Source organism: Tenrec ecaudatus, chromosome 4 (assembly GCF_050624435.1).
Source record: "Tenrec ecaudatus isolate mTenEca1 chromosome 4, mTenEca1.hap1, whole genome shotgun sequence".
Classification (NCBI taxonomy): Eukaryota; Metazoa; Chordata; class Mammalia; order Afrosoricida; family Tenrecidae; genus Tenrec; species Tenrec ecaudatus.
The window spans coordinates 100320439-100342964 of NC_134533.1; the positions used below are offsets into that span (position 1 = coordinate 100320439).

A 22526-nucleotide genomic window follows, 5' to 3' on the forward strand; every position below is an offset into this window, starting at 1 on the left:
AGGAGGAGGACTACTGCACTGAGCAGGGAAGATGCGCGTCGGGGTTGTACCCTTCCGTCGTACTTGTCCCATCTGTGTACTTATTATTCTGAATATACACGTATACATATATACAACTATTCTGATTATTTATCATGGTAAGAATGTTCTACAAACACTCGTGGTCCTTGGTGGCATAGTCAGTTACTCAGTGGTCTGCAGACTGCAGGATGAGCAGTGCTGTCCCACGGGCGGAAGATAGGCCTTCTCTCCCAAGGACATGCACAGTCTCAGAAAGCCCAGGGGCACTTTACTCGGCCCACAGGGCCCCTGTGAGTCAAAATCCACCCGATGGCAGTGAACCTGGTTTTCTATTTTTTCTTAGTAAGGTTGTTGTGACTACTAAATTATAGTACAAGTGAAATGTGAAGTTAGGTTCCTGCCTAGAACATTAAAAAAAAAATCAGTAGTGCATAATCCATGTTTCTGCTTAAAGGCACCTTATTTAATATGTCTTGTCAGTTAATCAACACTGATATCACAGCTGGCAGTTCTCTCTTGATAAAATCCGGCTTCAGTTTACCTGACAAAAACAGTCGCTCTATAAGGCCCATCACTGGTCCCTTGTGCTGAGGAACTTTAGACAGTGCTTCAGCAGTGCATCTGGGGCCATTTTAAGCATCGAATTCACCAGTGAAGAGCATGAACACATGAAAAATATAGCACTAGGGAGATCCTCAAAAGGACATTTGTTTGCCATATAAGAGAGGATCCAAGAAAAAAAGTTCTAGCAGACCCCTGGGCCTGGTTATGTGTGCATAGCGCTACCAGAATTTTCACCACTGGGCACGGGGCTTAGAATGACTCCGCAGCCTTTTGAGTATTGGTTCTGGGTTTACAGTAAGCGTAGCAAAATAATAAATTTGCAAATACAGAATCTGTCAATAGTGCATTGGATGCACTTGTTTTTATTCAACAAGAATTAACTAGCTGTTTAATTCATTCAATGCCATTAGCTATTTATGTGCTTCTGTCCATAATCACATTTATTATGAGAAGGTCAGTGAAAACTCTAGGCATCATGTCATAGTCAGTGAGTCATGGTGGCCCTGTGGTTAGCTCAGCAGCTCCTTCAGAGGAAGATTCTACTTCCATAAACTGCACAGCTTTGGAAACCATATAGGGAAATTCTACTCTGTTTTGCGTGGTTGCAGTGAGTCAAACTGACTCGGTAGCAGTTGGTTGCGGTGTCTCAGAACCATGGGAGAAACTAGACATCTGATGTAAATCTCAAGTCACTTTTAAAAGGGACTTAGTTAATGACCAGGAGGGAGTCAAGAAGAAACATTTACTGAGAAATATTTCCCAGCGGATATTTCTATAGCTTTGTTGAATGTCCAATCACATAGGAACAACTATTAGTTTAAGATTAGGTATGTACGTCTTACGTTCATACTTACAAATGGATGTAGTTGTTAGAAATAATAAAATAATAATATTTTTCCTGTGAACAATCTTACCAGAGGAGATTTCCTACCATGGCTAATTATATTAATTCAAACTTAATAATGTGAAAAATCTGACTATCAGTGACACTCTAGCTTTTAGAATATAGGGACATCAAAACATTTTTGTACTTACCTGATTTTGAAGTTATTCTAAAGCAGCAGTGAAAATAGTTGTATAATTTAAATATGTGCTAAATAATCATTTAAAGGAGTGTAGGTGGTGCAGACAAGTTAGACAGTAGTGGTAGTAAAATATAGGAATAAAAATATGTAATAAAAAGTGGCCTGGAAACACAATTTGTTGATGATGTTTAACTAATGAAAATTGAAAGCAGGTAATATGATTTAAAAAGTAAATCATAAGTAAACAAGATATATCTCACATTATTTAATTGGTAATAAATACATAATAAAGTATAATAACATAAAGAATAATGCAAGGGGGTTTCCAAATGTTCATAGAAAATGGAGATTACAAATAATGGAATTTTCCATTAGCATTGTGAATACCCCTTTTATACATGAAGAAATCATTTTACTTTGTTAAGGAGTTCTTTGAAGGACATTTTCTTTTTATGCAATCAGCACATTATCCATTTGTAGGGAAGATATATGGGAGCATTTTTATTGTAGGGGATGAGATCTTGAGAAATACATTAAGATATTAGTTCACAGACAATAGTTTTGGAGATTTTAATTTCTCACATTCTAGACCTAGCTGACAATGTAGATGCCTGGGTGGGGGTGGATAATAGAGTGTCACAGTCCGCGAAACACATCCTTTCTGCGCTGTAATAAAATAAACACATCTTTCCCTAGACTGTTTATAATTTATACAAAATGATTAGTGGATAAATGAGAATTCTGTACGTTTTTAATAGCTGACATTACTGCAGTGCCATCTCTATGCAGCAGCTAACACCACAAGACTGATTTGGAAATCATCCGTGAGCTCTCTCTTCAGGCTCCTTATCATGTGCAGGAATATCACAGAGAAACAAATCACTGGAGGTTGCTCGACTTGTTTCCCAACTCCGGGGCTTGCTAACTGTAAGCACTTGGGCCAGTCGCTTGAACTTGCTGTACCTGCATGTTCGCATCTGTACAACAGGGACACTCATAACTAACTCTCAGGGTTCTAATAATTAGAACATCGATTAGCACATGGAAAGCAGTGTCTGACACATAGTAAGTGTCACACAGACCTTGTTGTTTTTATTTGTTCCCGTGCCAACTTTTTGTTGTGTTAACCAGGCACACTTTATGTTGATGTATATTTCTCCAAATGGATGTTAGATTGATTTGCATAATGACAGATAAGTAGAATATATTTCGAAATGTCTTTTAACAAAGAATCCTTCCCTACCCACCTTGAACATTCCCCGCCAGCATTAGATTTGATTCACTGAGGTAGCAAATTCAGTCCAATCCGCATCAGGGATTGTCGTTCCGTTTGCAGTGCCAAAATTTGAGACCCTTTGGATGCTCACAGCAGGTCCACACGTTCCTGTCTTCCTGCAGAGGTTGAAAGGGTGGAGCGTCAGTGGGACAAGTGCTAACCCACAGCTTCAAGGTTATACATTAGATTAACTCTTCACATTTTAGAGTCTGAATGGCTTTTAATTGACAGAAGATTGTACAAGGAAGTTTGTTTCTTTGGAATGGCTAGATATGCCAAGCAATTTACAGAATTCATAATACAAGTGGAAATATTTATATCTAGATGCTATTTCAAAATGTTTGGAAACTCTATAGCTTTCTTACTGAGAATAACATATGTAAAGACCCAAAACAATCATTTTGATGGGAACTGGAGTATGGGGTGGGGTGTGGGGGGGTGTCGGAGTAGAGACCCAAAGCCCATCTGTAGACAAGTGGACATCCCCTCACAGAAGGGGCACAAGGAAGGGAGGAGCCAGCCAGGGTGCAGTGTAGCTGACAAAACACACAACATTCCTCTAGTTATTTAATGCTTCCTACCCCCACACCCCTACTAGCATGAGCCCAGTTCTACCTTACAAGCCCGGCTAGACCAGAGCATGTACACTGGTATAGAGAAGAGCTCTCAACACACGGGATCCAGGACAGATGAACCCCTCAACACAGTAATGGGAGTAGCGATACCATGAGAGTTGGGGGAATATGGTGGGAGAAGTTAGAGAAGGGGAACTATTGCCATGATCCATGTGTAACCCTTCCCTAGAGGGACAAATAACAGACGCGGGTGAAGGGAGACAGTAAACAGTATGAGATATGAGAATACTAATTTACCAAAGGTTCTCGAGGTGGGAGATGAGGAGGAAGAGGAAAAAAGAGAAGCTGAAAACCAAGGATTAAATAGAAAGAAAATGTTTTGAAAATGATGGCAACATATGTACAAGTGTGCTTGATGCAATTGATGCATGGATTCTTATAAGAGCTCTAAGAGCCCTCAGTGAAATGATTAATAAATAAAAAAAGAAAACATACGTAGAATAATTCTTAAATTTCTGTATTTTGAAAAGCTGCAAAATTTTAAACTGTTCATGTATGTTTCTCCCCTTCCCTCTTGTAGAACTGGGTAGATAGGGCTGAAAAAGAAACGCTGCTCTCGGATACACTTGATCTTTCAGAACTCTTCCACCCAGACACATTTCTCAATGCTCTTCGCCAGGAAACCGCAAGGTAAAGAAAAGGAAATACTTTATTTACGTATATACTCAAGTATAAGCCGACCCGACTATGAGCCGAGGCACCAAATTTTACCATGAAACTGCCTTTAAAATGTGCTGAAAGTTGCTTTGTTTTGCTCTGTCTTGTTTTTGTGCACATGATTATCTCTGCAGGTCTATCAAGATAAGATAGGTGGGATGAACAATCTGGAGGGGAAAACAAGGGCACTGTTGGTTCCAGGGGCAGATGGGAGCGGGTGGGGGGAGGAGCGGGGAAGGTGGGGAGAGGGAGGAAGTGGGTGTTAATCCACCCAGGGACAGGGGAACAAGTGATCTAAAATCGATGGCAAGGAGAGTATAGGAGGGCTGGTAGGGCTTGATCAAGGGCAATGTAATGGAGAGGAATTATTGAAACCCAAATGAAGGCTGAGCATGATACTGGGACAAGAGGAAAGTAAAAGGAAATAGAGGAAAGAACTAGGAGGCAAAGGGCATTTATAGAGGTCTAAGCACAGGCATGTACATATGTAAATATATTTATATATGATGATGGAGAAATAGATCTAGTGTTAAGGTAGCGTGTGGGGGAAACCAGCTCCCCCCAACAATTAATCAGGGGGTTGGTAGACTCAATTGTATGGTTTTATATATATATATATATATATATAATAGTGAGAGGAGGAATTGGAGCGAGAGTAAAATAAAGAAGGCAGACACATTTCATGGTAGCATACTCACCTCCTGGACAGCCATGATCTAAACAGCCAGGTGAGTGTGCAGTGCGGGCAGAGAGGGCAGGAGAGAGGAGGGGAGAGCAATGTCTTACTAACCAAGGCTTATCTATCTTTTGGGGACATGCAATCCCCCTCATGACAGGTAAAGACATTCATCACAGAAGGGGATTATACTATAGGTAGTACAGTAAGGAGGGGGACGATCTAGGGGTATATGTGCAATAGGAAGGGGAGGTATTGGGGTACACGTGTGACAAGATAGGTGGACCCTAGTTTCATGATGGTGGTCTAACCTTGATTTTCCTTGAGCTGGAGACTCTAAGCTTTCAGGGGAAGCAATCCATTGTCCCTAATAGCAGGGAATGAGCTCCACTTGTGGTGAGACCAGACAGTAGTCTGAAGGCTGAGTGGCTTCAAGGAGGATATCTCTTAAGCATCTGACCTCCCACCATGTGCTGGCAAACAGCCTCTAATGCTTGGTATATCTTTGGAGGAGACAAAGCTGGGGGGAAGTCTTCTTATCTTCCACAGTAGCAGATAGACATTGGGCCCCCACTCAAGTACTCCCTCCATGCAAGAATACTTTGTTCTATTAAAGTGGCATTCCATGATGCTCACCTTCCCGACACAACTGCTGAAGGCAAAGCGGGTGCTTAAGCAAATGTGGTGAAGAAAGCTGAATGGTGACCGGCTATCAAAAGATATAGTGTGTGAGCTCTTAAGGGCTTAAAGATAAACAAACGGCCATCTAGCTGAGAAGCAACAAAGCCCACATGGAAGAAGCACACCAGCCTGTGTGATCACAAGGTGTTTATGGGATCAAGCATCAAAGAACAAAAAATCATATCATTGTGAATTTGCAGGTAGGGGGGGGGGCGTGCAGAGTGGAGACCCAAAACCTATCTGTAGGCAACTGGACAGCCCCTTACACAAGGGTTGTGGGGAGGAGATGAGCCAGTCAGGGTGCAATGTAGCGATGATGGAACATACACCTTTCCTCAAGTTCTTGAATGCTACTCCCCCTCCACTATCATCCCATTTCTACCTTACAAATCCGGCTAGACCAGAGGATGTATGCTGGTACAGGTAGGAATATGAAACAGGGAATCCAGGACAGATGAACCCTTCAGGGGACGTCGGACAGTGTAAGACATGACAAAATAATAATAATTTATAAATTATCAAGGGTTTGTGAGGGAGGGGAGCGGGGAGGGAGGGGAAATAGGAGCTGATACCAAGGGCTCAAGTAGAAAGAAAATGTTTTGAGAAAAATGATGACAACAAATGTACAGGTATGAGTGACACAATGGATGCATGTATGGATTGTGATAAGAGTTGTACAAGCCCCCAATAAAATGATTAAAACAAAAGCTGTACTGAAAAATTCAGTTTATACACGAGTATATGTGGTACTTGTCCCTGAGCATAATTATGTTTGCTTTCAGTAGCTCCTTATAACAATTCTTCCATTGCCAAGAAATGAGTGCACTGTGGGAAAAAAAAAACGTGCTGTGGGATTTTCAGTGGCTGATTTCTCAGAGGTGTTACTTCCTCAGCTTTTAGTAACACAGTTAACTTTTAGGGTTTGGGAGGTTTTTTAAATGACCCCAATTCCACTTCAGTTTTACTTGTCCTCCCTTTTCAGCCATTTAGATCAATATTTAGATCTTTTCTATAAAGCAGTTTTTTAAAATTTAATTATTTTTTGCATTAAACCCTCCATTTTTTGTCCCCATTCTTCCTCTCTCCCTATTCCCACTTTTAGTTTCTTCATTTGAAAGGTTTTTTAACTATGTGTTTATTATAATTGAACAACAAAAATTAATATTCATAATTTGGATAATTGATGTTCTGTGCTGTCCAATGGAGTAACGACTGGTCATACACACTACTAGTGCTCACTTCTGTCAAGCCGATGCCAGCTCACCAACCGTGCAGGGAGAGGGCGCGGTAGAACTGCTCCTGGGGAGTTTTCTCTTCTTTGTTTTCCTGTGGGCTTCTGACCCCAGGACTGTTTACGGAAGTAGAAAGCTTCTCCCTCGAAATGACTGATGGTTTCCAACTGTTGACCTGTTGGATCACAGCCCAACGTGTGATCACTAGATCACCAGGCTTCCACTGACCATGTGTAGTTATTTAAATTAAATAAGTGTTTAAAATTTGAAATTTAATTTATTACTCTAGCCACATAGGTGCTCGTTGACCACTTGCAGCAATTAGCTAACATTTGAACTTCATGATCACTGTTTTATAGTTACACAAGTTCTGCTAGGTGACACTGATTAGACTTCTTGGTGGGAAAGAGGACTTGATCAGACTCTTTAATAACACATCCAGACTGTCATTTTGTATGTAAAACCCACCACTATCAGGTTGATTCCAAGTCACGGCAATGCTGTACCTGGCTTCTGAGGCTTTTAAATCTTTACAGAAAGCGTCTTCTTTCTAGCAAGGAGTGGCTGGTGGGCTTGAACTTTGAATCTTGCAGTTAGCAGTTCAACATTTACCTGACAGCACCACCATGGCTCCTTTATGGAACATACTTTTAAAAACATCACATTGTAATAAAAGAGACACTGATAAAATCTATTGAGTGAAGTAATAGATTTTTTTTAAGTGACTCGGGAGGCTTTCACAATATAAACATTAGTTGATATGTCAGTTCTGCAAGTAAGCATTTGTAGAGCTGTGGTACCACTGTGGATACCTAGTGGTTGCTAATCCCAAGGTCAGCAGTTCAAACCACCAGCTGCTCCACGGGAGAAAGATGAGGCTTCCTACTCCTGTAAAGATTTACTCTCAGAACCCACAAGGGCGGTGGGTCCTATGGTATGTCCTTTAGGTTCTCTATGAAGCAGAATTAAATCGATGACAGTGAGCTATTTGGATTGGTTTGGTATTGGGTGCCACTTGGGTTGAGCATGAGACTGTTAATCACAAGGTTGAGTGTTCAAACCCACCTGCTGCTCCATGGCAGAAAGATGAGGCTGTCTGCTTCCATAAAGATTTTCTGCACTAGAAGATTGAGTGGACTTGATGGCAGTGGGTTTGGTGTAGAGGGGTTACCCCATCCCTGGAGCCCCTGGGTCGTGCCAATATCTAATGTACGTGGCTAACCAAAGGATTGGACACGTGAGTCCACCCTGATACATCTTGGAAGAAAGTCCTGGTGATCTCTTTTTTTAAAACAAGCCACTGAGAATTCTATGGGGGCAGTGCTATCCTGACACCCTCGAGGTTACCGTGAGTCAGAGTCAACTCAGTGATGACCAGTTTCTAGCTATCATGCACTTGCAGTTTAGGGCAGAGCTCTAAATGGGAGATGTGCAAATAAAAATAAAAGGCCTTATGCTCAAGGAACGTAGAGCTTTGAAGAGAGTTGTCTATACAGCTAACTTTAAAGTCGTAAAGTGAAGGCTAATTTACTAAGCAAAGTTTAATAGATCTGATTATTTGTTTATTATAAATGCGGTGTTTAAATTTTATATGAATAAAGTTATCACTATCTTCAGGAACACTTCTATTTTAGTTTTTAGGATTATTTCTTTCTGACATTTACCACTTTATTTTTATAGGGCAATGGGCAAGTCTGTGGACAGTCTTAAGTTTGTAGCATCATGGAAAGGTCGACTACAAGAAGCCAAGCTACAAATTAAGGTAATTGACTAACTTAACTTGTGTATATGAGTCTGAAAAATATATTACCACCAACTGTGTTATATAGATCTGGAAACTCCAGTCTCAGAGTAAACTATCTTTATAAAGAAAAGTTAAAATAAAATTAAAAATTCTGAAAGGCAAAAAGAGAGCAATACAGTTAATGCGGTAAGATTTCCCAATGAAATTCTCATAGGACAGCCCTTATGCCCTTGAAAAATGAAGTGTATTGTTATGATTGAAAAATTCTTATAAGGTACAACTTTCTAACCCTGTTTCTGTCCAACGGCCTTTTCCTTTTATTTAACTTCTTTCTAAAAAGTCCCTATCGTTGTCTTATGTCCTCCTATAAACTCTGTCAAGATTATTTTTCTAACGACCTTTTATTTTTAACTTCTTTCTAAAAAGGCCCCTATCATTGTCTTATGTCCTTCTATAAAATCTATCAAGACTATTCCTTTGGAAATAGAGGAAAGAACCAGAAGGCAAAAGACAGTTAGAGAGGTCTAAATACTGGCATGTATTCATGTAAGTATATATGTAACAAGAGGGGAATAGAACTATGTACTCAATATCTATACGTTAAGAATTAAGGTTGCAGGTGGACATTGGGCCTCGACTCAAATACTTCAACACAAGAACACTCTGTTCTAACAGTCTGACATTCTGTGATGCTCACCTTCCTGACACGATAGCTGAAGACAAAGAGGGTGCATAAGCAAATGTGGTGAGGAAAGTTGATGGTGCCCAACTATCAAAAGATATTAGCATCTGGGGTCTTAAAGGCTTGAAGATAAACAAATGGTCATCTAGCTCAGAAGCAGCAAAGCCCACATAGAAAAAGCACACCAACCTGTGTGAACATGAGGTGTCGATGGTATCAGGTATCAGGCATCTAATGCAAATCGGGGGTGGGTGGACATGGAGTAGAGACCCAGTGCCCATCTGTAGACAATTGGACATCCCCTCACAGAGCGGTCACAGGGAAGAGATAAGCGAGTCAGGGTGCAGTATAGCACTGATAAAACACACAACTTTCCTCTAGCTCTTTGGTGCTTCCCTTCACCCCACTAGCATGACCTCAGTTCTACTTTACAAATCAGATTAAACCAGAACATGCACACTGCTACACATAAGAGCCCACAACACTGGGAATCCAGGGTAGATAAACCCCTCAGGCCCAACAGTGAGAGCAGAGATACCAGGAGGATTAGGGGAGGGGAGGGGAAAAAGGGGGGAATAGATCACAGGGATCAATCTATAACCCCCTCCCAGGGGGATTTATAACAGAAAAGTGGGTGAGGGGCAATGAAAGACAATGTAAGATATGAAGATAGTAATCTATAATTTATCAAGGATTCATGAGGGAGGGAGGGGGAAGAAATGGGAAGCTGATATCAGGGGCTCAAGTGGGAAGAGAATTCTTTGCAAATGATGATGGCGGCATATTTTCAAGTGTGCTTGACATACTGGATGAATGTATGATTATGATGAGATGTAAGAGCCCCCAATAAAAGTAAGGGGGAAAAAAGACTGTTCCATTGAAATCTACCCTCCCCCCCAAAAAAAATAATTACCTGACCTCGCCTCCTTGAATATAACTGGTCCAGCTGATCCCTTTGGATTGGACCTTTCTTTCTGTAAGGACCCTCCCTAACAAGACTAGCAGGAGCTCTGGCAGCGTATTTGGTTATGCTTTGGGCTGCATTCAGGTACAGGGATTTGAAAAACAGGAGAAGTGGTTTTATTTTGCATCGGGTGTCTGTATATTCCCCTGTGCTTACAATATGGGAATGAAATTATTAAAACCAGAAAACCACATAAATGTATTCTGCTTATTGATGGCTGGGGGCAGTCAAATTAGACCAGTCAAATTAGTGTCTAATGTTAGTTCTCCATAAAATGGTTTGTTTAGTATCTTTTTTGTTAAAAAAGTCATCTAGCAATTAATATAGAAATGTCTCATTAATGTAAGGATTGTGGTAATATGTTCCTTGACATACTTATTATGAGGATCTCTAGAAAACTATATATATGAGTTTTTAAAAATTTTTCTCGCAATTTGGATTAAATTGTATATAGGTAATGTTTACTTCTGTGATAATTATTTCTTAAATATATTTGATTAATGCATTTTAATGTAATATTCCCTATATCTAGAAAAATAGAAGTTTTTGTTTTTAATTGGAGTCATAAAGAGATATCATTAACATTAAATTTGGTAAAATGGCAGAAACCAATTATGCCAAGTTTATTAGTAATGTTTACCTTATATAATTTTTTAAGTTAAAAACCATCCCTGCATATATTAGTTGAGATAGTTTAACAATGTTTTCTTTTTTTGGGTTCATTCATGTGAGCTATAAAAATTCGTTTTTAACCTCTTTACCCAGATATATTGATTGGATAGAAAGCCACTGTAAGTCTCGTAATGTTCACATGTGGCAAAATCAGTAAGTTATCTAATCTCTTTGGGTTCCTTTCAATCACATTATTTTTCAACAAATGGGATTGTTTCAATAGAAGGCCCTTGAATGTAAATTTTACATGAAATTTACTGTCACTTTAGAATCTAATTAGCTTTAGTATTTTTTCAATCTCTACCACCCTTGATTGAATTAAACCAGTAAAATGGTCAGGCAGGACTGTAGTTACCCCAAACAAGTCAATATCTTAAACCCTGTAGGCTTACAAGAACCTCTATGTTATTGATTTTTAGATCCTGAACGTGGCCCTTTAAATTTTCCTCACTACCATTATTGATTTATTATTTTGTTAAACATCAGTTATGAAACTTCATGTACTAGAAAAAATGCATAAATCAAATTCCTCTGCAGTTTACATGTAAGATCTTTCAGAAGGCTGTAAAAGCACAGATCTGGGGAGCTCTCAACACCCCACCCTTTACAAAAGGCAAAAAAACAATCAAAATCTAACCGAGAAAACCTAGCTTAGTCAATGCATTGAAAGGTATTTAACACTTTCTTAAAGTTGATGCCAAATGACAATGAGCCTGTAGGACAGAGAGACTGATGAGTGGGTCTTTAAGCTGCCTCTGTCTCAGGGACTCAGGGAAGTTTTAGAGAGCTGCAGATGCCTGCCAGGTAACGTATGTCTCACCAGAAAGAAAGCTCATTAATACTCATATTTGCTTTCTTATCACCCTAGAATGTACTTAAAAGTAGAGAAAAGTTGAAATGGTGAACAATGAGACGTTTCATATTTGAGGTACCTGGGGCGGACGTGCCCATCAGAACTGGGGGTCATGAGCACTGGGCACATCTGCACCTGAGAAGTAAAGGCTACCAGTTGACGCTTTCAGCCCTTGGCAGAAAATCTGCCTGCCCCTGAAAAATGCCAAGCGAAATCCCAAGCCCTTCAGTGATTCAGAGTAGGACATATAGTTTTGATCATTTTCACTTAGAAAATGGAATACTAAATAGTAATGTACTTAAAAAAGGATGAGTCAAAAAGAGTATTACTACAAAATCAAAACAAAAACACCTTTATTAAACAGAAATATGAAACTGTGAAGGTTATATTTCTCCACATATCCTTCCAGGTCTGTCCACTTCTAAAGGCAGTGAGGTCTGTCCATGGATGAAAGCAGTAGGTCTGTCCATGGAGAAAGGCAATGAGGTCTGTCCATGGATGAAGGCAGCAGGTCTGTCCATGGATGAAGGCAGCAGGTCTGTCCATGGATGAAGGCAGCAGGTCTGTCCATGGATGAAGGCAGAAGGTCTGTCCATGGATGAAGGCAGTGAGGTCTGTCCATGGATGAAGGCAGAAGGTCTGTCCATGGATGAAGGCAGTAGGTCTGTCCATGGATAAAGGCAGTAAGGTTTGTCCATGGGTGAAGGCAGTAGGTCTGTCCATGGATGAAGGCAGTAGGTCTGTCCATGGGTGAAGGCAGTAGGTCTGTCCGTGGGTGAAGGCAGCAGGTCTGTCCGTGGATGAAGGCAGAAGGTCTGTCCGTGGATGAAGGCAGCAGGTCTGTCCGTGGATGAAGGCAGCAGGTCTGTCCGTGGATGAAGGCAGCAGGTCTGTCCATGGATGAAGCAGCAGGTCTGTCCATGGATGAAGGCAGTAGGTCTGTCCATGGGTGAAGGCAGTAGGTATGTCTGTGGGTGAAGGCAGTAGGTCTGTCCGTGGGTGAAGGCAGCAGGTCTGTCCGTGGGTGAAGGCAGTAGGTCTGTCCGTGGGTGAAGGCAGCAGGTCTGTCCGTGGGTGAAGGCAGTAGGTCTGTCCATGGAGAAAGGCAATGAGGTCTGTCCATGGATGAAGGCAGCAGGTCTGTCCATGGATGAAGGCACAGGTCTGTCCATGGATGAAGGCAGCAGGTCTGTCCATGGATGAAGGCAGAAGGTCTGTCCATGGATGAAGGCAGTGAGGTCTGTCCATGGATGAAGGCAGTAGGTCTGTCCATGGATGAAGGCACAGGTCTGTCCATGGGTGAAGGCAGTAGGTATGTCTGTGGGTGAAGGCAGTAGGTCTGTCCGTGGGTGAAGGCAGCAGGTCTGTCCGTGGGTGAAGGCAGTAGGTCTGTTCGTGGGTGAAGGCAGCAGGTCTGTCCATGGATAAAGGCAGTAGGTCTGTCCATGGATAAAGGCAGTAAGGTTTGTCCATGGGTGAAGGCAGTAGGTCTGTCCATGGATGAAGGCAGTAGGTCTGTCCATGGAGAAAGGCAATGAGGTCTGTCCATGGATAGAGGCAGTGAGGTGGGTCCATGGATGAAGGCAGAAGGTCTGTCCATGGATGAAGGCAGCAGGTCTGTCCATGGGTGAAGGCAGCAGGTCTGTCCATGGATGAAGGCAGTGAGGTCTGTCCATGGATGAAGGCAGAAGGTCTGTCCATGGATAAAGGCAGTAGGTCTGTCCATGGATGAAGGCAGTAGGTCTGTCCATGGATGAAGGCAATGAGGTCTGTCCATGGATAGAGGCAGTGAGGTGGGTCCATGGATGAAGGCAGTAGGTCTGTCCATGGATGAAGGCAGCAGGTCTGTCCATGGATGAAGGCAGCAGGTCTGTCCATGGGTGAAGGCAGTAGGTCTGTCCGTGGGTGAAGGCAGTAGGTCTGTCCATGGGTGAAGGCAGCAGGTCTGTCCGTGGGTGAAGGCAGCAGGTCTGTCCGTGGATGAAGGCAGCAGGTCTGTCCGTGGATGAAGGCAGCAGGTCTGTCCGTGGATGAAGGCAGCAGGTCTGTCCATGGATGATGGCAGTAGGTCTGTCCGTGGGTGAAGGCAGTAGGTCTGTCTGTGGGTGAAGGCAGTAGGTCTGTCCGTGGGTGAAGGCAGCAGGTCTGTCCGTGGGTGAAGGCAGTAGGTCTGTCCGTGGGTGAAGGCAGCAGGTCTGTCTGTGGGTGAAGGCAGTAGGTCTGTCCATGGGTGAAGGCAGTGAGGTTTGTCCATGGATGAAGGCAGTAGGTCTGTCTGTGGGTGAAGGCAGTAGGTCTGTCCATGGATGAAGGCAGCAGGTCTGTCCATGGATGAAGGCAGTAGGTCTGTCCATGGATGAAGGTAGTAGGTCTGTCCATGGATGAAGGCAGCAGGTCTGTCCGTGGGTGAAGGCAGTGTTTTGTTCTCTGAGGAGCCCTTGTTCAGGGTGGGGTGAGTGTTGGGCAGCTCACGGTGAGGATGCATTTGAAACTACCAGCTTCTCCGATGGAGACAAAGGAGCCTTTCTACTCCCGTAAAGAGTGACAGTCTCACAGCCCACTGGGTTGCTCTGCGTTGTCCTGTGAGTCAGAATGTGCCCTCAGTGATGGTGCATTTGGATATGTTGTTGTTTTGAACCCATCCCAAAGAATTCTGTGGTCTTCAAAAGGCAGTTCAGGCATCCTTCCGAGACCCAAATTGTGTTCGTCTTAAACATCCTGTGAGTTTGAATCCTGTGAGTTTGAAGAGCAAAAAGAAGTGTGAAGGAGCAAGCACGGCTCGAGGACCAATGGAGTAAGGTTTGCCCGTGCAGTTCTCATAGGATAGCTCTTGCTACCCTTGAAGAACGAGAAGGGGTGCTGTCATGGTGGAAATGAAATTCTCAGTTCATCTTTCTGCCCGTTCCCTTCCCAGTGCAGTGTCCCATGTTCTTAAAACCTTCTAATAAGCCCCTCTGATTGTACTGTGTCCTTTTAAAAAAATCTATCAAAATTACCCTGTTGGAATTCCCCCAGTCACCTTCATTTCATACTGGCCTCTGCCCTGAATTTAACTGGACAGGCAGCTCTCCTCAGAAATCACTGTTTTGATAGCAGTGTGTGTGTGTGTGTGTGTGTGTGTGTGTGTGTGTGAGAGAGAGAGAGAGAGAGAGAGAGAGAGAGAGAGAGAGAGAGAGAGAGAGAGATAGAGAGAGAGAGATATTCAGCCATCTGTGAAGCACAGAGAAATAAAGCTTGTGACATGAACTGGACCCCTTGTAGAAATAGTTTATTACCTATCCTACTATAACCATTATCATCAAATATTGATTTTTTTAAGAACAAAGTAGTTCTAAAAATTCGTAGTCACAATTTTTTTTCAAAAAATAATTAGAGAAAACATTGACATATGAAGTAATATGATAGAAACTAATTTAATTAAAATTATTTTCCTTGGGAATTTAAGTTAACTGCAGTTTTAAATCTGTTCATAATAATAACAGGTTTGAATGTCTTAGCCTATTTCCTACAGTTTAATATATTTTTCCTACAGTTTAATATATTTTTCATTCTTAGTTCAATATATTTACCAGTGTATTTCAACTTCTCATGTCTCCCAACTATAACAAGAGGCTTAGGACCGGCGCAGTTTTCTTTTTTGTAAGTCTCTCACCTGTTAGACTTTTTACTTCTTCTGATCCTGTATCGAAAAGGCAGGCTGCTGGAGTGCTCTGCTCACCTCCCTCAGCTCTTCCCTTCACTGCTCACTCTCAAAAGCTTGTAGAAACCTATTCACATCTCAGTGTGCAATATAACTTTTCCATAACACGCCTTTCCTCAGCCTGTGTGAGGACAACTATCATTTTATATTTCCTCGAAAGTAGAGTTAAAAAACAAATGGAATTAGTTTTTATCATTTATTCTTTTACGTATTATATATGCCACATTTTTAGCATAAAATGATAAAAATATATCATTTTAACATGTAATCAATAGTTTAATGAAACATTTTTCTTAAACAAAGTCTAGCATATATTCTGTAAGCAAAACTAAACCCATTTCTGTCAATTTCAGCTCATAACAAGCCTCTGAGACAGAGAATAACTGTTTTATAAGGTGTACAACAGACTGTAGTCTCTACAGATGCAAGCTGCCACATCTTTCTTCCTACAGAGCAGCTGATAGGTTAAAATCACCTACCTTTTCGTCAGCAAGCAGCCAAGATCTTAACCACTGTATCATTAGAGTTCCTTTCTATATTTAGGACACATCAAAATTCAGACTAGCCATTGGGGGTGTTGCATGATTAAACATCATAAAAGATATGAATCCGGTTGCATCCTTTAACCATCCTTACACAGTCTGGACGCTCAGCACACAGATAGAAAACTAGGAGAAGGAGAATGTGGTATCAAGACTCATTGACCATCTGTGACATACAGATGATACAATCTTGCTAGATCAAGTAAAACGACTATAAGCACTTTACTAATGAAGATTAAAGATCACAAACATTGTTAAGCTATGAAAAGATGGTCAACTTGTACTCTCATTTTATAATAAAGATTAAATAATAAATTACCTTATTAAAGATATCACTTTGAGGATTAGGGTGTACCTTTTAAATTATGTTGATGTCACGAGCGACGTGATCAATAATTACGTAGTGCTCTTTGACATTTTCGAGTGCTTGGTTTATTCACTTCAAATACATATAAAACAATCTAACGACTCTAAAATTCACTCAGGTTATTAGCAATAGGGGTAACACACATTCAATTCAGCGTCTTAGTCCCGTTAAGCATTGCCTTCGTCGGTGTACTCGCTGGAGAAAGCTGGAGAGGACTTGATGTCTCCTTGGTAACTAGCTCCCTCATTGCCAGTCTCTCTACCTGGGTTTAATAGGCAGTTCAGCTGGCCAGCTGACCACAGCCAAAGTCGTCTTGGGGTTCCCCAGACTTTCTGGGGTGGCCTCTAGTCTATTGTTTCCTGCATTGTGGTGATTGAGCATTATTGTTGGGCTCTGCGAGGCTTTTACTTTCTGTGTCAAAATGGAGTCTCCTGGGTTCATTCCTCGTCTTTCAAGGCAGTTCCACATCTTGCAAAGTAATCTTATGTTGCTCTTGTCAATTGACTAATGTCCTAAGGAAGACGGACGGCTATTGAAGGCTTTTAAACCACATAACATTGCCAGGTTTTTGTCTTCATAGCGACATGGCTGTGATGTAAAGACTGCAACCAAGGAAATCACTTAGGAAGCTATTTATTAACTAGGGACAGATTGACAGTGTCCAGACTGGGTGATGGCTTAGGGTGTGTGGAGAAAGAACACATTCAGACATTTATTGGAAGCGGTAGGACCTGATAATTAACAGCATACAGGGAAGTAGAGGAGCCAAGAGTGTCCCCGCTTGTCTGAGCAAGTGCGAGTCGGAAAATAAGGAACATACTTCCCTTCGGTTGATGCTCTTGTTAGGTAACTCCGAGTCTTTGTTGGGTCACCCACTAGCGACATCCTGGCTAGTTCCTGGACCGGGAAAGAATTGCTCAGGACAGTTGGGAAGCTGTGCCGCTGACATGTGCTGAGGGCCGAGGACAAAGGGGAGTCTGTTAGCAGGCATCGCTGCTCTTTAAGTAATTTTGTGTCTGCGTATCTTTATGCTGAGGATCTTGCAGTTTGCGGTTGTAGGCTGGCTGTCTCCCGTGGCCCCTCTACTCTGGTCTCTGTGTAGTCCTTCCCATGTGCGCTACTTGGTCACCATCTTTCTCCAACCAAAGGTTTTCAATTTCTTTATCACTAGCTTTAGTGGTTAGGGCATATATTTGAATGATAGTCCTGTTAACTGGATTTCCTTGTACATCCACTGGTATTCTTCTGTTAAAGACAGCATTGTCCTTCAAGTTAAAATCTGAAATGTCCTTTTTGAAGATGAATGTGACATCATTTGTCTTGAATTTGCCTTCTGGTTGAAAATAGCCAATCCCAGTCCTTTCAGCTCACTAATGCTTAGATTATTGATTATCATGTGTTCCATTTCATTTTTGACAACTTCCAACTTTCCTAGATTCATACTTCCTACATTCCAAGTTCCAATTATGTAGAGATGTTTACAACCGTTTCTTCTCCTTTTGAGTCATGACCCATCAGCAAAGGAAGGAAGGGCCAAAGCTTGAGTTGATCCGCGCCATTATGGTCTCTCTCCCGTCCTCCAAGCGTGAGCAGCTCGCCTGATGGTGGACTAGCCCACCAGTGCCCCACTGCTCTTCATAAGGCTTCTCAGTGGCCAAGTCCCCAGAACTGCAGTCTGTTTCTTTGTAGTTCGTTTCCACCATGGAAGCTTTGCTGAAATGTTTTCACCTTAGGTGACCCTGCTGTATTTGAAATGTCAGTGATACACCTTCCAGCACAGCAGTGAGACACACTGCAGACAAACGGTGGTTTGTCTGTGCCAGGAGAGAACGAGGATGAATCTTTGTGTGTGTGTGTGTGTGTGTGTGTGTGTGTGTGTGTGTGTGTGTGTGTGTGTGACATAGTGATGCTGCAGTCCTTTTTCAAGTTTCCATAAAGACTAATGAAGCTCTGAACTTAATGAAATCTCTAGAAGTGGCCTGGGAAGAATTAGCTTTCCTGTAGAGGTTTTAGGATTCAATTTAGCAAGAACTCTCTTTTTAAGATCTAACTAGTTCAGACATTCTTGACGTTCCTAATACTGTTATATAGAAGTCAATACTATTAAGTGGATTCCGACCATAGTGACTATAGGATAGGGTAGACATGCTATTTAGGTTTCTGAGACTCTAAATCTCTATGGAGGTAGAGAACCTCCTCTTCCTCCTACGGAACAACTGGTAGACTTGAACCACTAACCTTATGGTCTGCAGCCCAACACTTTACCCACTGCTATGACAGGATTCCTCTAGTGCAGCGGCTTCTCAACCTGTGGGTCACGACCCCTTTGGGGGGTTGAACAACCCTTTCACAGGGGTTGCCCGATTCATAAGAGTAGCAAAATGACAGTGATGAAGGAGCAACAAAAATAATTTTATGCTTGGGGGTCCCCACCACATGAGGGACTGTATGAAAGGGTCGCAGCAGTAGCAGTGTTGCAAACCACTGCTCTTGTGGTATAGCTTAATCTGAAATTTCCTGTTTCATCTCATCTTTCATTATCAAGCTACTTACTTTCCTAGTAATACTCATCTTAGTGTAAAATTAGTGTGGTGCAGTAGCTAATTAAAGCTAATCTGCTGTGGCATACCTCCTAGTACCTAAACGATTCCCTAACTAACTGAAACCAGTTTATTAACGCTTTCTACTTAAAATGTTCCCTTGGCTCTGAAATGCATATTTCATTTAGTTTGTTTAACCTTGAAGGTGTTACATAATGTTTGAGATTGTTTCCATTTTCATAAGAAGTTCAAGTTAAAAGAATATAAATGTAGCTCAGAAGTCAAACTGTTGAAAAAGTTCTGAATACTAAGCACTGATTCTACACGTGTTGCCTTTAAATAAAGCCGGGGTACAGTAGCACTACAAAACATAAAGGAAAACAAAAGCACCTTTGAATAAGAAACAATACGTTCATATTACTAAGACTACATTTATTTTCACTTTCAGAATGTCTAAAACTAAGATCAATTTAGAGAAGATGGTTGTCTTTCTCCTTTATGATTTTTTATTTCTACATGATATGTCAAGAAATTTTGCAGTCAACCTTTCAATTTTGTTCTCTCTTTTATAATGTCAAATTCCAATAGGGAAAAGATGTGTGTTTTCTAATTATGCGTTATTTTGCCCTTCCTGCAGAAAGAGAATAACATGTGTGCCTTTGCCATTATATTTCTATTAATCTAATGCCAAGGCACCTGCAGTTAGGTAACTGATGACATTTATAAATATTTCTTTCTTAAACGTTTTCTAAACATGAGAACTCTGTCCGAAGGAAGTTCATACTGACAAAGGTCTAGGTCTTACCTTTTTATTTGCAGATAAAATACCAAAGTCTTTGTTTTCATGTTATTTGAAACGCGTAGCCTCAATGAAGAGTGTCCCCTGCATTCTCTCTGTCAGACATAATGTAGTAACTCCCGGCATTTCAGAGTTTCATGTGTATTTTAATGATTTATGTTTCCATGGCAGATCAGTGGCTTATTGCTGGAAGGCTGCAGTTTTGATGGAAACCGGCTTTCTGAAAATGAGCATGACTCTCCTAGCGTGTCGTCTGTTCTCCCGTGCTGTATGGGCTGGATCCCACAGGTAGCATTTTTAGCAGGGACACATTTTAAGGTCGTCAGTTTAAACTTGTTGTTTTAAAATAGGATCTCTGTGGCCTGTGTGGCTGTGTTTGTTATTCCTAACCTCCTGTGCATTTGGACACAGGTCACACTTACAGTCAGAGAATGTTACCTTTACTGTTTTCAAGATACAGAGGCCATTGCAAACCAGTGTGCTTTGAAACAGTACCAAGTATGTTCTTTTTAGAGACTTCATCGGCTACATAGCAAAAGTAAGACTTCATTTTGCCTCACAATAATGAAACAGCCATGCATTGAGCTCTTATTATTTTCGGCAATGTGTGCTAAATGTTTTATATACTTGACCTCATTTATTCCTTAGAGCGACCCCAGGGAGGGAGTCACACCTATCTGAAAATGAGGAATGTCGCTGGCTGGACCCAGCCGATGGCTTCCCACAGCTAGGCAGGCACGAGGGACAGAATCAAGATGTTAATTGCACTTGCCTTTGCACCGGCTGTGCACTGTGTTGCTAGAAGCAGACAAGTGAAGGAAACCGTCTTGACAAAGACTTAGTTAACTTTCCTCCCTTTTAAAAACCTCCAGTAATCTAAAGCGCTTTCAACAATGGACACAGGGACTAGCTTCCCTTCAAACGCGACATAGTTGTAGCTGGAACACCTCAATTTGTCTTTGCAATGATGTGTGAAAATGCAAGTATGAGTGTATTGAACAATGTTAAGATTTTGGGCATATACCTAATACCCACCCTATTGCAAATTATAGTAAAACTGACTTGGCGCATTGGGAGATATCAGTGTACTAAGTGTCCTGGCACGGTTACTCTCTTTAAATGATAAAAGCAAAACTTCATAATATTTGAAAAAAAGTAACAGCAACAAACAAGCTAATGAAGCTAGCAATAATTAGCAGGCATTACTCAGAATGTTAAAGAGCATGTATTTCTGTGAACTCTTTCTTTTTTCAGATCAGCATATTCCCTTCATGTTAGAATGACATAGCAGATAGGAGAGGGAAAGAGTTTGAAAGACGCCTTGCTTTAGTTCAGTCTGGCAATTAGTTCCTAGAAGATATTTCTATCCAAAAGTTAATACATTTTGGCTTACTCATATTCTCATTTTAAGTGGAAGAACCAAATAAAAGCTATACGTAAAAGCAAAGTTGAAATATATAAAGTTTGTTACCTATAACATGTAAAGTCTTGTATGATGTAAGAGATGAATTCAAACGAATCCAAATTATGTAAATTGTTTATCTCTGGCAAACAGAATTAAAATTCATATAAAAGCCATAAATGAATCGGTACTGGGAAGGTAGAGGGACAAATGCAAGCTGGTTTCCTTAAGGACCAATCCTTGCAATAAAAATAGGGCATGAGGAATAGGTGAGTGGGCATTAATGCCAATGAAAATGACCTGGAGCAGTGCACAGACCACTGGCGGCTTACTGAACGCAAGTCAGACATGCAGTGCGGTTACAGAGCAGGGCAGGCCGGTCACACGGGGCTGCGCGCACAGCTACGTGTCCTTCCAAGGCTGGGGTGCTCCTTCGCAGCATTGTGCTTTAACTAGCCTCATTTCTGTACAGTTTTAGTCACAGCGCCTTAAAAACTTAGGATCCAATAGAAAACTAAAAGCAATTTAATTTGAGAAATAGCTCATGTAAAGAGACATAAAATGAGTTGGGATGTTTAACTTATAAATGAGATGACTAATGATAATTGGATTTTTATGTAACTGATGACATTTTTAAGTCTTTCTAAATGGCTCGCTAAAAAATGAGATGTCTCTTTATGCATGCAAACTTTTCCAGACTTGGAACTGAAGTATCTGCTCCCTCACTTTCATCTCTCCCTCTTCCTTCTAGAAGTGAGCCTCCTATTTTCCCTAGAATCACATTGCCTTCAGATTGTGTCTCTTGTTCCCTCAGTAAGAAAGAATGTGGGCATCTGGCTAAGTGGTGTGGAACACACAATTTTTGCGTCCTCCAGAAGACAATTCCCCACCCTAGCTCCCAAACATAATGTGCTGGGTAGTTTGGGCCAAGTTACCTACCTCCACTGAACCACTGTCTTACTCTACGAATGGAGATTGTGTTTCCACAAGACCATCCCGAGAGGATGGTCTCACAATAAATGCCTTTGTGTAAAGTGCCTGTGCAATATCTCAAGGTCTATTTTAACCTATTGTCAATGTTTTAATTTTTTTTACCGTGGAATGGTAATAATTCTTCTATTTCTTGTCATCTAGTGCTTTGTAGTTTACTACTTCACACTGGTTGTGTTCAAAGACCAAATATGCTCATCGCTGGAGGTAGAGAGTCTGCTTTTTAGTGGAGGGATAGAGGTAAAGAAACAAGCACGGCTCAGAGTTGGAAGTGTGGTTATATAGGGCTCCATCGCGGGCTTAAGGCACTGAGGGAGGACTCAATGCTTTTAAGTGTAGGCAGGTGAAGGTAAATCAGATCACCTCTTGGAGGGGCATCTTCTCTTGAATGATGAAATAACAACAGTTAAAGGGATTTTTTTTTAAGGCGGTGGAGAATACATTCTGGGTAGAAGGAGCAGAATATGTAAATATACAAGGTATTCAGTTGCCTAATGGAGTATC

The 22526-nt window shown here is 41.4% G+C and overlaps 1 protein-coding gene across 1 annotated transcript in view; it reads left to right on the top strand.

The window, feature by feature from the left end:
• DYNC2H1 (dynein cytoplasmic 2 heavy chain 1) overlaps positions 1-22526 on the top strand; it is a 349851-nt gene that overhangs the window by 318227 nt on the left and 9098 nt on the right. The window contains exons 87-89 of the mRNA XM_075546528.1: positions 4042-4151; positions 8448-8529; positions 19802-19918. Of these exons, the coding sequence (XP_075402643.1) occupies positions 4042-4151; positions 8448-8529; positions 19802-19918 (309 nt within the window). The remainder of the gene's footprint in view (positions 1-4041; positions 4152-8447; positions 8530-19801; positions 19919-22526) is intronic.